This window comes from Tinamus guttatus, unplaced genomic scaffold (assembly GCF_059628265.1).
Source record: "Tinamus guttatus ecotype Peru unplaced genomic scaffold, ASM5962826v1 Tinamus_guttatus_pri_ptg000115l, whole genome shotgun sequence".
Taxonomy (NCBI): domain Eukaryota; kingdom Metazoa; phylum Chordata; class Aves; order Tinamiformes; family Tinamidae; genus Tinamus; species Tinamus guttatus.
This window is the reverse complement of record NW_028288649.1, coordinates 2,916,883-2,933,056: the sequence shown is the minus strand read 5'-3', so window position 1 is coordinate 2,933,056 and position 16,174 is coordinate 2,916,883. Positions and strand designations below refer to the sequence as shown.

The 16,174-nt window shown below is 44.1% G+C and overlaps 1 protein-coding gene across 2 annotated transcripts in view; it reads right to left on the bottom strand.

Moving 5' to 3' along the window:
* Nucleotides 1-5,959: 5,959 nt before the first annotated feature.
* LARS2 (leucyl-tRNA synthetase 2, mitochondrial) overlaps nucleotides 5,960-16,174 on the bottom strand; it is an 88,110-nt gene continuing 77,895 nt past the window's right edge. For both annotated transcript variants that reach the window (XM_088521086.1, XM_010227573.2), the window contains exons 20-21: nucleotides 13,176-13,303; nucleotides 5,960-7,109 (exon numbers count right to left, since the gene is read on the bottom strand). In XM_088521086.1, the coding sequence (XP_088377212.1) occupies nucleotides 6,930-7,109; nucleotides 13,176-13,303 (308 nt within the window). In that variant the 3' untranslated portion in view covers nucleotides 5,960-6,929. The remainder of the gene's footprint in view (nucleotides 7,110-13,175; nucleotides 13,304-16,174) is intronic.

Genomic DNA, 16,174 nt, shown 5'->3' with positions numbered 1-16,174 from the left:
TCATGAATCCTCAAAGCAGCTTCTCCCAAAAGAACTTGGTGAATTTGCCTTTTCGACGTTGGGCTCAGAAGGGCAATTCCTAATAGTGATACCTGCTGTCAGGGAGCGAGGCCAGACACAAGACTTGGATGAGACTCTCAGAAACATTTCCTGGTGAGATGCAGGAATCTCTGAGCGCGGAGCTGCCAGCTTCCATGTCCCAGAGCTGATGAGTCAAAGCAAGCAGGGGAGGCATCAGGTTCTTCTCCCTTCCTGCTCCCAGGAAGCCCCACTGGCTTCAAAGTGCTTTTGGAAATGAAGTTAGCAGTAATCCTACAGGTCACTGCTGAAAACAAGTGCAAGGGGGAACGTGGGTATTACATGGTGTGGGAGTTGTTCTGCTTTCATTCAAAATGGGACGAGTCAAATGTTAAAACTGAGACTCGCAAAGGTGGCACCAAACAACAGATTCCTTCAAGCCATATATGTACGTGCCAAGAGAAATGCAAAAAGGAACCAAAATGAGTAAATGAGAGTAAAAACAGAAATCCTGCTGCTTCACCCATGGAGGGAATCTGCACCACAAGCTGGACAAAGAGCTGTCAAAAAGGGAGCTCCCTTTTTGTCCTCATCCCTTCTTCCCTTCTCCTCGCCAAAGGATGTAGAGTTAGGATGTAGAAAGCTCCTATCCAGCGTACCAGAGGTTCGACTAAGGTCTATTTTTTTTTTTTCCTGCAAACCTACCAATATGATGTTCTTCAGATCTCTAGGAAACAAACGCTTTGGTGGAACAGAAATATCTTGGAATAGAAGTATCTATTTTCAGCTTTTAAAAACAAAACAAGGAAGAATCTGTAACTTCACTCAGATCGTTGCCTTTTCAGATGTTCTTTTTTAAGGGCCATACATACATTTTTTGCCATTGCTCTTTATCTGCAATCTAACATCTGTAAGCTGATTTACAGGCGGACCTGCAGGAGCTCTCCGCCTCGGAGGGAAGCGGCCTCCTCGCTGAATTTATGCTCTGACACTGCTGACCTTCGCCAGCTATGTAAAGTACATTTCCTTCCTATGCCAAAGGATAAAATCAGCTGTGTGAAGAACAATACATGCACAGACAACATGGAAAATGCTGCCGAGGACCTTCGGATACTTAACTGCAAAGCTGCACTTGGCCGTGCTCCAGGCTCCGCACGCACGAGCACACACTGGGATCGCAAGTGCCTTCCAAGGGAATCGCGGCCAAGCCATTCAAAGGCATTTCGGCCTTTAGTTTGCTGTGGCTTTAATGACTATTAGGCAGCAAAATTCCTCTGAAGCTTTGCGCTTGCGATTACCGGGCCTGCGAGGTTTGGGCCGCGGGTGGAGGGATGATTAGCCTCAAGTTTGTGCTGGAGCTGGGGGTTTGCGCCGCAGTGACTTGTGCAGCGCTACGATGCTGCTCTGCGATGTGGCCCCAGGCCGTGTCTAGAAAGGGCTTACGGGAGCCACGACTGCCGTCACGGTGCATCCCGCCTGAGGGAGGGCGGCGAAACCTCTGCCTTGAAAAGCTCTTTGGCACGAGCCGTCCGGACGTACGGGGTCTTGGGGCAAGAGGGAGATACCTAAGCGCACCTTGGCACCTCTGTCCCTTGGGAAAGGGGCCCCTGCTCCTCACGCTGTACAAATAATGAAAAGGTCGCTTCCTTTCCCTTTCAGCACATTAAAAGAGCCAGAAAATGTTTTCCTCTCACTGCCATGGCAACCGCCCGCCTAAATCTCCTCCTCCTCCACACAGAGCAGCCAAGCGCCTGCAGAAAGCGCCCTGAATGGACAAACGCGACCGAAAAATGGCCGTGAATGGACAAACGCGACCCTTTCCATGCCAGGAATCCCAGGCATTTCCCAGCTATCCTGCAGCACATCCCAGCACCCTTGCGCGCGACCCCAGGGCCCAGCCAAGGGTTTAAAGGCAAGATGGGCTTCGGCCTTAACCCTCTTTAAAAAGTCTCCTCAAGTTTTCTCTGAAGTTTCCTTAAGCACACTCGCAGGGCTGATGCCTCATAGCCCTTCTCCCCGGGGCTATAACCGCGGCAGGCGGCTCATTTCCTGTGGGAGTCTGGGCTGTGCAGGTCACTTGGAAATACCTGAGGTGCGCGATGGGTTTGAGCAGGAAAGCAGTAAAAGACCTGGTGCAAAAATGTAAACAAAGTTGACAGTTTCTAGCACGGGCGTATTTGCAGGGGGGGAGCCTGGCTGCTTGTTGCTGCCGGAGTGAATCCTGCCCGTCAGCCTGATGTGCCGGCTGCAAATCACAGCGGGAAATTACAGGCGCTCCCTCCGGCTCTGTAAAGGGGCTTAAGGAAATGCATAATTCATCCACACCAGTCAAGGCTTTTCCATTGGGAGGAGAGCGCAAAGGACCTTAGGGCTTTAGGGTAATGGAGAACACAGCCCCAGCAGGAGCAAAGCAAGCGCTGTACATGCCTGGTGTTTTGTTTTTCTCCAGATGCTCTGGAGGACAGGAGGCTGGTGCACAGGGTGCACAGGGTGGCCAAGTTGGGGAGGCCTCATGCTGTTCGCCACCTTCAAGAGGCTCTGTGGGAACACGTAACGTGCGCGTGGCAGTGCCTTTTGGTCTGGAGCTGCTGTTCCTCCCCACGCTGCCCCCCCGGGGCCTCTGCATTCCTGGGGAGACTGGAGCCCGCCGCGGCCTCCCTTCTTCTCTCTGAAATTAACCCCCGAGCAGCGTGGACTGCTGAGGGCCGCACGACGCGGGCTGCCAAGGGCAGTGCCACACGGGGTGCCAAGGGCTGTGCTGCTCGCAAGGCCCTGGCCGGGAAGCCACGGTGCCGGGCTGCGGCGGCGCAAGGTAGCCCTCCTTTTCTCCGCCTCTTTTTCAGTGCGTTAACTCACATTAAAGCAGCGTCACAATGTGCTCAGCCGCCACGCGTGGCCTCTGGCAGCCCCACGCAGAAGGAGCGCTGCACAGCAGCTGACATCCAGCCATTAGTCACCCGCCGAGGGTGACTTGGTGGACGTCAAGTGGACTTCCCAGATGCAGTGACTGCGTCCATCCCGTCTTCCATGCATGGCCTAGGAGGATCTCTCTGATCAACAGATGTTTTAAAATGCTCTTTCGCATGGGAAAATTGTGAAGTACATATTTTTATTGCGCCCTTGCGATTTTATCCAGCCACGTGGATCTCCAGGGATGGAGACGTACTTAAGAAAAGCATTTGCTTCTAAAAGCTTCTGCAACTTTTCACAATATCTTCTTGGCTTTGCCATCCCATGTATCTCTATTTTGCAGCAATTAGTCAGATATACTAATTTTACTGGTATGTATTTGAAGACAATTCATTTTCTTTTGTAGCAAAAATTTACGTTATAGGAATTCTCTTAACCTCCATCAGAAAGAAACCCAGGGGGCCCATCCCACCTCTTTAATAAATTGCTCTCTTTTCTGGCCAAGTTATTTGTCCCGTGTTTATTACTCCTGATCACGGCGCTGGATCTCGTGCGGCTGTTAGGACTGCATGTGTTTAGCTTCACAGACTGCTGGCACCCGGTGCAACTGCTGGAGAGCAGCTCCCAGTGTCAGCTGCGCCTTTCCCGGGGCAGCAGGAGGTGGGAGCGCTCGGAGATCCTCGGACATTTCCACGCTGCATTTTGGCACCTGTAAACAGCTACACGTAGCAAGAGCAAGTTCAGAGCGTGACCGTCGGCCTCTCCCTTGCAAGCAGCCCAGGAAGCACGGGCAGGCGCAGGGCTGCTGCTGGGTTCAGCACTGCACAGAGGTAATATTGAAGCTTTCTCTATTTGCACACTCCTGCCCTGAGCAAGCAATTGGGCAGCCTAAAACAGACTGCGGATGAGCATGGTGCAGGCATATGAGCATACAAGGAAATGTCCTGGATATTCGGTATTACGGGATATTTTTTGATGAGGTTTCTGTGATCAAAATCCATGACAGATTGGGGCCATGTCACCCAACAGCAAATACAAATTTCGAGTCTCTCATTACCAACGAAATGGTTTGCAGAAAGCCATGAGGATCTCTATCTGTAACTGTGCTACACACTTTTTGCAAGCTATTTACATTACAGAGAGCATTCACCGAGGCAAAGAACTTCACTCGTTGAAGCTCTGTTTAATTAAGGCCCAGTTCTCAGAGCACCTGGGAGTTCACTGCTCCAAGAAAGTAGCAGCACTTCAGATCATCAGTTCAGGTATCAGCCACAGCTCAGCCATCCATTTGGATATCTAACGGAAAGGCAAAAATACTGCAATTCAGAGGCACCAAAAACTTACAAGCTCAGGAAAGTGTTAGCTTTTGACTGTTTAAACTCTCTGACTACACACAAAAGCAGGACTGATTTTTATACAGATGATGCTGGATTGCAACTCCAGTGTTAAAAACAGCCCTGGACTTTCCTAGAATAAATATGGCCCTGCCTGACACCAACTTGATGGAGAAAAGTGCCGCAAGACAAAGGCTGAGTGAGACTTTGGGCCTCCTGGGTCAGAGGGGGTTAGTGAATGCTGGAAAGTTCTGTGGTACCGGAAAGACAGTTCATTCAGGAAGGGAAAAATCCCATCCCACCTTTCCTCCTCATGCCGGCTGAGCTCTCTTTTATCATGTGTGCTGCAGATGACAGCCCTGATGCTGGGCTCTCCTATGCACAGATAACATTCCCATCCAGCTCTCATTCTGTTACGACCAAGCACATATTGGTCAGCATCCACGCTTTTTCTTCAGGATATACGCCCAGTTTCTGTAAAAAAATAACGTGGCTGTAGTCCCAGTGACGCTGCTCTAAGTCATGGTCAGAAGCCAGACTGATACAATCCATTTCAACTTGCTGTAGGCCTGCTGGCGTGACTCCAGACTATATATATTTTGTGCTATTGCTAATCACTGCTTTTTCTTCATTAGTGTGCAGAAGTCCACTCCTTGTTTTTATTTTTGCCTGAATCAAAGCGACATCTACAATTTACTGCTTCATCTTGCAAGAGCAAACATACTCCAGTGCGAACAGCAATAAACACTGTGGTCTGCAGCTCAGGCCCGCAGTGACTGCAGCTTTTGTTAAAAGGCACCACAGGGCCATTGGGTGCACAACATCTTTCTTCCTTCTTGTAAACTCCAAGAGTTTTTATTTATGCCAAACATGGCACCCTTCCCCCCAAAGAAAAACTCTGCGAAAATGGCTGCATGGTGCGTGTTAAACTTTTATTTGGAAAAAAGCAGGACTGTGCTGTACTGCAGCTTTTAAAGGGTCTCTTTCACAGTCCTTTTAGGGACATCAGAGCGGGAGTTTTATGGATTCGTAACAACATATATGTCAGGCAGACACTGGAATTCAGATTATTTTAACTTCAACTAAGGGCCTGTGTGTAAACGTCTGAATGCATTCCTTTGTGGCTGGGATGTGCGGAGTGTTAAAACTGCAAAGATCCTATCTTCACTATAAATATTCCCTTCCTTAGTCACCCGTGTGTCAAAGGGCTGCTAAAGAGAGAGCTGCACTAGCGTGGTCCAGAAGGAAGTAGAGACCGGGCAGTTTTGTTGCGGAATTGGCAAAGTGCAGAACCAATCCTGCCCAGTGCATCTCGCATCTCTGTTCTGTAGCGGGATCTTTCACACAGAAAATGCATAAAGGCAACAAAATGACGTGTTGTATTGCTTAACAGTAAGTGAGCCTTAAGATGCTCAAGTGGGACATTCTTATTGGTTGCTTTTCAACTTAATACACGAGCTGGATGACTGTGGGGTTCACAGATTTCAGACCTAGCTGTTTGTTCCTGTGCACATCCCTGAAAGCGCCTGGTTTACTGGACTACTCAGTTTAATGGCTGTTAAGGAAAGGACATTCTCATACAATGAGCTCTGTAGTCGTCTCTTTGGAAAACCTTTTCCAAGCACTTGCTAAATACAGTAAACATTTCCATGTGGCTATAACAGCAACGTATTGTACCAATAAAAGGGTTGCAATGAGGCATGAGAATGACTATGTGTTTTATTGAAAGTCTGGATGCTTTTTAGAAACTGCTATTTCTGCTTAATGAACCCCTCAGAAAAACAAGATTTTTTATTCAAGTTTTATGATTTAGGCACAGTAAGAACTAGGAGTAGAAGCAAAAAATATGCTGTCTGCCTTCACTGTTGCTGCATTACTGGTAGCCAACTCATCTCGTTCTCAAATCCCCCTGAAATTCCCTGAGACGGCTAATGAAGAGAGAGCAATTTCCACTCCCTTCCCTACATAAACAACTGTCAGCACTTTATGGAATTTGAATCTCTCGTGTATAAACCAAAAGAAACCTGAAAGCAAGTAAGGAGGACCCTGGCTAAAGCAGGGCTCAGATCAACCATTTGACTGTTTCCACAGCGTGCCTCCAAAATGTAGAAGAAATACGTGAAACCATCCTGATTATCTACCATGCCTGAGACCATTAACCACTATTAAACAAAGCCTTTTAATTAATGCTAAATTGTAAGAAATGTTACTCCGGGAAAAGTTAATTAGTGCTATGGTACCCAAATATGAGCGATAGGGAACAAAGACTAAGACTGACTACAGCTCACCTAACACTTGGTGTGGCAAGCACCTGTGACACTTGTCTAGCCCTGGAAACATAGTTATGCCTCTGCATCTATCCCAGCCAGCCTTCCAGCAGGACATATTCCAGAGGTTAACACTAAAAACATGTACAAACTTTACATTCTGTTACAATCATACAGTTCTGTTCTTCCTTCTCATTCTCCCAGAGAATACAGGCAAATAGCATCTTACCTTCAAGAAGCTTTAATTCTCTGCTTTTCTCCATGTTCAAATGAAGATTTAGCAGCAACCCGATTTATTAACAACACATTATATGAGATTTAAATAACCATCATTCATATTTTTGAATTAGTTTCCTCTTGAAGGAGTCCAGTCCCCTTTCATAGCCCAGCAGTGCCTTAATTATTCTTGCACTAGGAAGTTGATCAGGGCAGTTCTTGGAGACAGAAAAGCCTTTTTAATGGTTCGTCCCTGGAGATGCCTGATTCCAAGTTCACTTTGAAGAACTAGTTCACGGACTTCTTCAAAACTGCAGGCTGCTTGCTGAGGCACACTGACTTTGCCACAAGCTTTGTTATTGATCTGAAAAACAGAGAGAAGAAAACAAGAAAAAGCAGAAATTACTATGCTGATTTATACAATTTAATCTTCTGAATCTGATTAATCTTGTTACACATGGGGAAAAAGTGACTCAAACTTTCTTTCCTCTCACACCAATTTCTAAGCAGATGATAAAAATCTCCATGCCTCCTGCTCTCCTCCTATACTGTAAAAGAATAAAAATCTGATTCACGATACTCACGGAAACCTTAAGAAGTGACAAAAGGAAGTTTTGTTTCTGATCACAGCAAGCATCACGGGACTACGCAGTGCTGTGATCTTCTAAGTTTGAAAAAGGATGGTTGCACAAGCTGAATAAAGAGAGTGAACATAATGTTTGTCAGGTGGAAATATTGATTTACACGTACTTCTAGATTGCATTTTACATTTTTTATAGCTAAGTGATTTACTATAGAGATTTAAAAATCTTTTTAAAGTAAAGACCATTTGTGGTTGAAAAGGTATGTATGAAGGAGACTCATCACAACTCATTTTTATAAAAATAGACATTAACTTATTGTATGTTGCATTCTTAGCAAAACCATGGTTCATAAAGCTAACACTAACCACAAAGAATACAGTCTCTCACAGGTACTGCTTTCCTGGGTTTGGCGGCTTGTCAGAGCACCTTCCATACTGATTTTGAATCACTGGGACAGAATTATGCAAGTGAAACAGAGTACGGCTGCCCCTGGGAATCATCTCAATTTATAAAATAGCCTTATGACTGCATCACTTCTTTATCATGCAATAAAAGCAGATACTGTATGGATTGCATAGAGTCCTATTGCCTACCTTCCTTTCTGGAATTAACATAAAATCCCTTAATTATCACAAAAGGTTTCAGATTTAATGAATAATATCAACTCTACATTTTATCAGATTAAATAGTTGGTTATTTTTTATGCAGTTCAAATCAGTTACTTGCATAACAGGCTGTCGCACATACTGCAGATCTTTGCACCTTTAGACCCCACTGCACGTATTTTTCCATCATCTAAATGTAACATGCTGCTTCAGATAGCTTGAACATAAAAATGTAGCCTGGTTTTCCCCTGAATTTTCTCCAGGCTGTGCATACACAGTGTACTCGCCACAAAAGTGGTACGTTTCACTTCCTGGTTGACATTTTATTTTCAATAATCTGTGCAGTTCTCTGACAGGAAGATGAAGAGGAACAAGATGAAGTCTTAAATGCACCCAGGATGAGTCATTTCTGCTTTCTGACTAGACTTGACACTAATTTGCAGTGATACTGCAGGCAGGCCTTCAACCATTCTTAAATGCATCCTTAACTCAGTATCACAAAAGGCCCTGCCTTTAGTACCTTAATGCAAAACAAATCCTTTAAAAAATATCTTTGCTTTTATAGCCTTTATTAAAAGTAATTATTCTGATTAACAAAAATACCCTTTTGACAGAGTACCTTAAAGAAGTACTCCATAGGAAAAAAGAAAATGGTAGAATCAAAACTGATACGGTTTTAGTAAGAATATGAAGCAAGCTGATGAGCTCGCAGCTGGGGTAAACAGCTTCTAGTTCAAAACTATGCCTGCTTCATGAAGATGCCATTGGGCTCCCTCCGTGATACTGGTTACTGCCGCCTTGCAGACAGATTGTGGCTGAGACAAAATGACAGAACTTGCACATTTGCTGCTAGTCTCAAGAGCCAAAGGGTCTGGGCCAACAGAGCACACAGGTGGCTTTGGGAAGCTGTGTCTTCCCAGACACTCCAGACCAGGGAGCGGAGGCACCTCCCTGCTCTGCCAGCCCTCATCTCCCCGCCGTGGGCAGAGCCTGCAAGCTGAACCCGACAACAGATTGGTCATGATTTGGGCACGCGTTTGCAGGAGGGTTTGCCTTATGAGTTAGGCATCCTGATCCGATGTCCGGCGTATTAACTTTGTTCTTAAAAAAGCCTCGGCTGATCTGACGTGCACGTGTAACAAGCACCCGTCTGCATTTGTTTTTGAGAGGTCAGATTCCCAGCAGGACAAATATCTTCTGCCCTCTTCATCTCTCTGCATATCCCACTGGACAGCAGGTGCCCTCATGAGCTGCAGGGAAAAGTGCCAGTACAAGAAACCTGGGTGCCATTTGTCTTGTTTCTCTCAACAAGCTTCGTTAAGAGAAGCTTCTCAAGCAAGAGAAAACACAAATGAAGCTTGGGTTCTTCCCTCCCTGGGAAGGAAGCTGTCCATTTCCTTTCCATTTTTTTTTCCCTTTTTTGATTAAACATTTGACCTTCTAAACCACTTTGAACCTAGAAGGATCAGAACGCTAGAGAAACCATGAAGGATCAAATGAAAAAATAAGCACCTGTAACATTGCAGAGATGAACTTTTCGTTAGACTCAGAAGGGTTTTTTTGATTTTGAGGAATCAAAAGGAAAAAAAAAATCATTATCTGTGCATTTTCAGTCCTTCCTTATATTCCAAGGCAACAAAAATGCCACCAACTCAGCTTATTTTTTAACATTGGTCTTAAGAGACAGGGGTTGTGAGCATGACCTAAAAAACTGATGAATGCTGGTCACAAGTGTGTTCACAGGATGAAAGATCAGACTATTCACATGACATTTATGTCACTTTTTTAGCAATAACATATGGTATGATGTGATTGAAGGGCAGGGAAATTACAAATATTCAACTTACAATAATATCTAAATTAATAAATACATACACATATCCATTGAATTTAAGTGTTTTCTTGTATAAATGTTATACTGTATCAGCCAAAGATGCCATAACTTGGTTTGGGCGCTTTGGGTTAAAAATGAACAGACGTAACTCCAGCATAGACAGGAAATAATGAAGTATCTCATGTCAAGAGAAATAAAACCATAATGTCTCAGCAGGCAGTTTGCTGGCAGCCTGAGGCAGTTTGATGTCTTGAGAAGAATAGAGCGATGGCCCAAAAGACTCAGTTTCACTGTGCAGTGTGAAGAGACACTGGCTCTTTGCAACAAACCAATTCCTCCTTATTTTGAGAGCTTCTTGTTTTAACGAGGGCAATTTATTTTTACAACCATAAAAATCCTACAGTGTCCACAAGGGTTTAACGCTTTGAAATATTCACATTTATAATGACTTTTTACTGCTTCTCTGTATTTTCCCTTCACCTTACTCCTACAGTGGAAATCCAGGCACTCCCACAGGCACTATTTTTAAGAATTCCTTTCAGTTCCTAAGAGGAATTATGTTGTATCAGCCAAAGCTGCAGTGACTCAACTTCTGCCTCTTTGGTTTAAAAATTGACTCTGGTCTTTCATTCATGTACTTCCTTGAGCGTAAATAATATGTTTATGGTTTATGTGCATCATATTCTTCCATGAGTAGGTGCTTGCTTGAGCACAAGGGATTGCTCCTTTTCTTAACAGAAGAAATGTACACAAGACTTTAGCTTAGAAGCTTCGGCAGAAAGTGAACCAGGAATGAAAATAAAAGCACTTTTCACAATGACTATTTAGATTTCTGTTTTCTGCTTTAGAAAAGGCAGTTTTAACATCAGCAGGAAAACATTAGTGAAATCTTTAGGCATTCTTATCTCAGAGTCACACAGAATGACAGAATGGTTGAGTTTGGAAGGGACTTTTGGTGATCACCTAGTCCAACTCACCTGCTCAAGCAGGGAAACATAGAGCACATTGCACAGGAACGTGTCCAGACAGCTTTGGATTAGCTCCCAGGATGGAGATTTCACAACCTCTCAGGGCAACCTGGTCCGGGGCTCAGTCCCCTTCACAGTAAAGAAGCTTTTCCTCATGTTCAGATGGACTTTCCCCTGTTTCGGTTTGTGCCCGTTGCCTCTTGTCCTATTACTGGGCACCGCTGAAAATAGTCTGGCCCTAGCCTCTTTACAGGCTCCCTTCAGATATCCATACACATTGATCAGATCTCCTCTCAGTCTGGTCCAAGCTAAACATGCCCAGCTCTCTCAGCCTTTTCTCGTAAGAGATGCTCCAGTCCCCTGACCACCCTAGTAGCCCTGTGCTAGGCCCTCTCCAGTAGCTCCATGTCCCTCTTGTACTGGGGAGCCCAGAACTGCACCCAATGCTCCAGATGTGGCCTCACCAGGATGGAGCAGAGCGGCAGGATCCCCTCCCTTGATCAGCTGGCAACGCTCCTCCTGATGCACCCCAGGACACCAATGGCCTTTTGGGCCACAAGGGCACATTGCTGGTTTGTCCACCAGGACAACCAGGTTCTTCTTTACAGAGCTCTAGCAGGTCAGCCCCCTGCCTGTCCCGGTGCTTGGGTTTAATCCTCCCCTACACTTGCAGGACTCTGCACTTGCCTTTGTTGAACTTCATGATGTTCCTCTCTGCCCATCTCTTCAGCCTGTCCAGGTCTCTCTGAAGGGCTGCACAGCCCTCTGGGGTATCAGCCACACCTGCTGGTTTTGTAACACCTGCAAACGTGCCGAGGGTGCGATCCGTCCCGTCACCCAGATCACTGATGAGTAAGTTAAACAATGTCGGGTCCAGTACTGACTCCTGGGGGAAACCGCTGGCTACTGGTCCCCAGCTGCACTCTGCCCCATGATCACCCCCTCTGAGCTCTGCCTTTCAGCCAGTTCTCACACCACCTCACTGCCCACTTCCCGAGCTTGCCTATGAAGATGCTATGGGAGATGCATCCAATTAAGGTAGACAACATCCACTGCTCTCCCCTCATCTACCCAGCCAGTCAGGCCACTATAGAAGCATGGCAGGTTGGTTAAGCACAATTTCCCTTGCTCCATGCTGACTAATCCTGATCACCTTTTTATCTTTCACACGCTTGGATATGGCTTCTGGATGAGCTGTTCCATCACCTTTCCAACGATGGAGGTGACAGTGACTGCTCTGCAGTTCCCTGGGTCCTTTAGAAGAAAACAAACAGCCCCCTACTCCTTTCTCGTAAGGCAGCTAGGAGAGCATCATTTGTATTTCCCATACAAACAATGCAGTTTGTTTACATGACGAAAGGTCATTTCTTTTAGAGGTCCCATCTCATCCACGTACAGGATAGACCAAAACACACAAAAAAAGGTATTTAAATTTAGAATGTGTGTGCATGGTATGTTCAAAGGTTATCCACTGGTGAGCAGTGGATAAGGAAGACTCCTGTAAATGAAATAGTATCCAACCACATAATTGCAGATTATCACAATGCCTGAGGATGAGGAACTGAAATTCAAGTTGAGCAGGAACCAGCTGACTGCAGAACTAAGACACTTGGACCCTCCCTGTTGGTTCAAGGCCCTGCAAACTCTTTATGGCCTTTATGGCCAGCTGCTACTGTGCTCTGTCCAAGCTTTATGATGCCTTGGTGTGTGCTGGATAAGAGCTAGATACTTAGAAATGATGGAAACAGGATGGTAAACTACATTGTGCCATGTACATATTTGGGAAGCTTATAGTTTAGGCAAATGTAGTTAGACTTGAACTCTTCTGCCAACTCTTTCCACAAACCACAAAGGTGTTAAAGCTCAAAGTAAAAATGAAACCTAATTCAAACATAAACAAAGCTACCTCCTTTGCTCAACCCCATTCCTGGAAATATGCTTTGCCAGAAGTTCAGCCTGAGGAAACAGGAAACACAGTTTGGCAAAATCATACCAACTAAAGCCAGTTTGTAACAGGTTGTATTAGGCAACTGTAGGATTACTGGTAGCACAGGAAGTTTGACCTAGTTACGCTTTTTATACAAGGACAAGATTAAGAATGGACTGACAGGTAAAAAAATCTGGGGGGACTTGTATTTTGAGCATAGCTTGGGCTATACAGTCCTTTCCCTCAGTTGCTCATTGGTCAAATCTCTCCGAAGAGCAATATTCACAGTCACTCAGAAAGTTTTGTATTTAGATAATCTTCCTTCCAGAATTACTATTTTTTTTTTCAGTTCAGACACCATTTTAAAACCATCAAAACTTCAACTGCAGCTTCGATCTCCTTGGACCTCCTGCTGAGCCATGTAAGAAGGGGTGAGATTCGCATAGGAGCAGAAATTCTGTCATCCTAATGCACTAACAGAGTGCTACAGCAAATAAACACGGCACTCTTACCAGAACAGACATCTCTATAACATCTGATGGCCGAAGGTAATCTGGGTCCATCTGGGGCCAGGACTGATGCAGCACGTCAGCATCCCAGTTATGATGAGCACAAAGTTTATTCTGCATGTCTGCCAAACCTGCAACATGAAACCAGTCAACTGTTTAGCTGCCCTGGAACCAGGGCATTCAATCTTTAGAATTCGTCTGACAAATAAGATCAAAATAAAATTTACTTCAAAAGCCATCCTCTTAGGAGGAAATCACATTGTTTATATTCACATACAGCACATTATAAACAGAAGGATACATATCTTTGAAAATGTTTCTTTCAAACGATACGAAAGGACTCCAGTATGAACATTGTGGGTACACTTAAATGAAGGTTAGCATGCCAAAACATTGCCAGAAGCACAGAAGATCACTGTTTATTGTTTTAAAGTGTTATTCTGCTACACAAAGTGATCTCTAGCTTTAGAAGCTAATCATAACATCACATTCACTTCAACGGCAATGCCAATTGGATAAAAGTTTTACCAACAATTCAGTTAAAATAAGAACGCTGATTTTTATAAATCATTGTTTATTACTTTACCATCTGATGGATGGTTTCTAAATTTGCAAGTCACGCTACTTGCAAGATTTTCTCTTATTTTGTGAAGTATCTGCTTTCCTACAAATTAAAGACACTACAACACACACAGTTTGCTCTGCCATAGGACATACACTTTCGGAATGACTTTATCCTTTGATTTTATTTAACAACACTGGTAAAATAACTATAAATGACCCTGTGTGAAACACACTTTGCTCTCTCAGAGATAATCAGTTCCCAGCTTGTCCAAGTAACAGCAGAAGAAGATTCAATTCACCCTGAAGTCACATTCGGTAACTGAACAAAAGCTTCTGGGTCGAAATTATGTGTCTATTGACTCTAACTGCAGGGCAAGATAAAAGATTTCACTTAACAGGAAGGTTTCAAATGTGATCAGTAATTTAACTGCTACTGTGATTGTTTTTCACACAGCTAGGGTGCTTTCAAATTAAAAAGTAGAGGTTTATGAATGAGAATACAGATTAGAATTCTTTTTAGACATGTTTCATCCAGAATTGCAAAAAGTAACAACTGAAGAGCATCTGAAAAATGATCTCATTGAGGAAATCTCAAGCAAGGGCATAAAGAAAACACTCTTGGCATGAGATTCACTGTTCAGACTGAAGCATCCCAAACTGCCCAAAACACAGCACAAGGACAGACATATCACACAAACAAGCCGTGCCTGCTACATAAATGGATTTATCCGGTTGGATTGCTTAGACTAACATACTGAATAACATCAAACAAAGACAGAAAGAGAATGCAACTTCCTCCCAAATAAAATCATCGAGACTTCTGCCAGTGCTTTTGAGACACAGCCCTCCTACAAATGACACACACAATCTTGCTGTTTTCCTAATGATTCAGAAGGAGCCAGGGCGGTGGACTGCTGGGAGGTATTTCTAACAGCAAGCAAGAATGTGCATGTGTTTCCTAAGAGCAACCACTGAGTTACAATCTTATTAGGTAAGTAATTGATTCAGCACTTCAATAGATACAGATTTCTACTGCATTTTTTTTTCTCTTGCGACAGTGGCTCAAGCGCTTGAAGTGCAAAGAATGGGAAACTGAGTAGAAAAAAATCTTCACATTGGTGATTCATTTTCATGTTGACTTTAAAAAAACAGCTGCTAGGTTCTTCTCCTTTTTGCTTTTGCACACAGGAATGAGCTCCCTTCTTTCCAAGTGATCACATGCCGTGTGGCAAAGGCAGTCACACTAGCCACTCCTCATCCTCTTGCTGAAGAGGATTCTTCAAAATATTTTTAAAACTTTCTGATGCAAGTCAAGAGTTTTTACCTACAAAGGTAAAATCAGGATCACTTTTAAGCCCCATGAATACTGTTAACCCTAACAATCCTACTAATAAAACAAATACAAATACCCTGAAGCAGATAAAGTCTGATTTTAGTACAAGGCCAATCTTTTTAGTTTCTTTTTTCTAACTACAAGAATGAGCCATGAGCTCACCCATGTTAAAAAAGGAAAGTGCAAAAGTCAACAGAACTAGTTTCAGAAAATAGGGTTTGACAGGAAACCAAAATGAAGATTTTACCTATGTTGCCTGTTTGGCTTCCTGTCTTAATTCACATTTTTTGAGCTCCAGAACGCAGAAAACGCCTCCATGGTTTGTTTCACCTTTCAAGACCAGAACTTGAGACCAGCAACTTCACTGCCATCAGCTGGAGTTGCTTGAACACTTAAAAGGATTCGAGGGACCCTGGGTCCAGCCTTCTGACTTGCTCCTGATACACTGCACAAGAGCCCCATTTGACAAGCTAAGGACGAATCATTTCACAGACCCTTCTTGAGAAACCATTAAAATCCTGTCCATGCTGCTGCATGGGCGAGCACCTGAAGGGCACATTATGAAGTAGGCGGTATTAGGCTTTATATTTTTGACTTGTGTTGTTTTGATGGACAGAGAGGCAACTGAGTGCATTTCTGCTTGTCTGCACACTACTTACATGTGCAGCAATCTTCAGACACAGAGGAAGGACAACCCTCGTGCTCAGTGTGAAGATCTGATGCTTTAGTCAGCTCTGCTTGAATGGACTTTTACTGACCACTTCGCCAATACAGAAACAAAAAATTTTCCTAACCAGGAACTCATAGGATGAGAACCTGATATAAAACATAGTGCTACATTGTACTACCTTAAAAGAGGTGCAGGCGGGGACAGGACGAATATAACAATATTTAAGCTCATGGCAGTTTTTACTAGCATCACTTGACTCCTGAATATTCATAAAAATAGTACTTCCCCAAGATGCCATTACTGGGGAAAAGTAGACTGTTACTTTAAAGAGAGTTTTAAGAGGAAGAGTTGAAGCTAATCACGTATCAAGACTACAAGACAATTCCGGTCTTATGTACAAAAGAATTAGAAAAACGTATCTGTGAAATTCTCGCA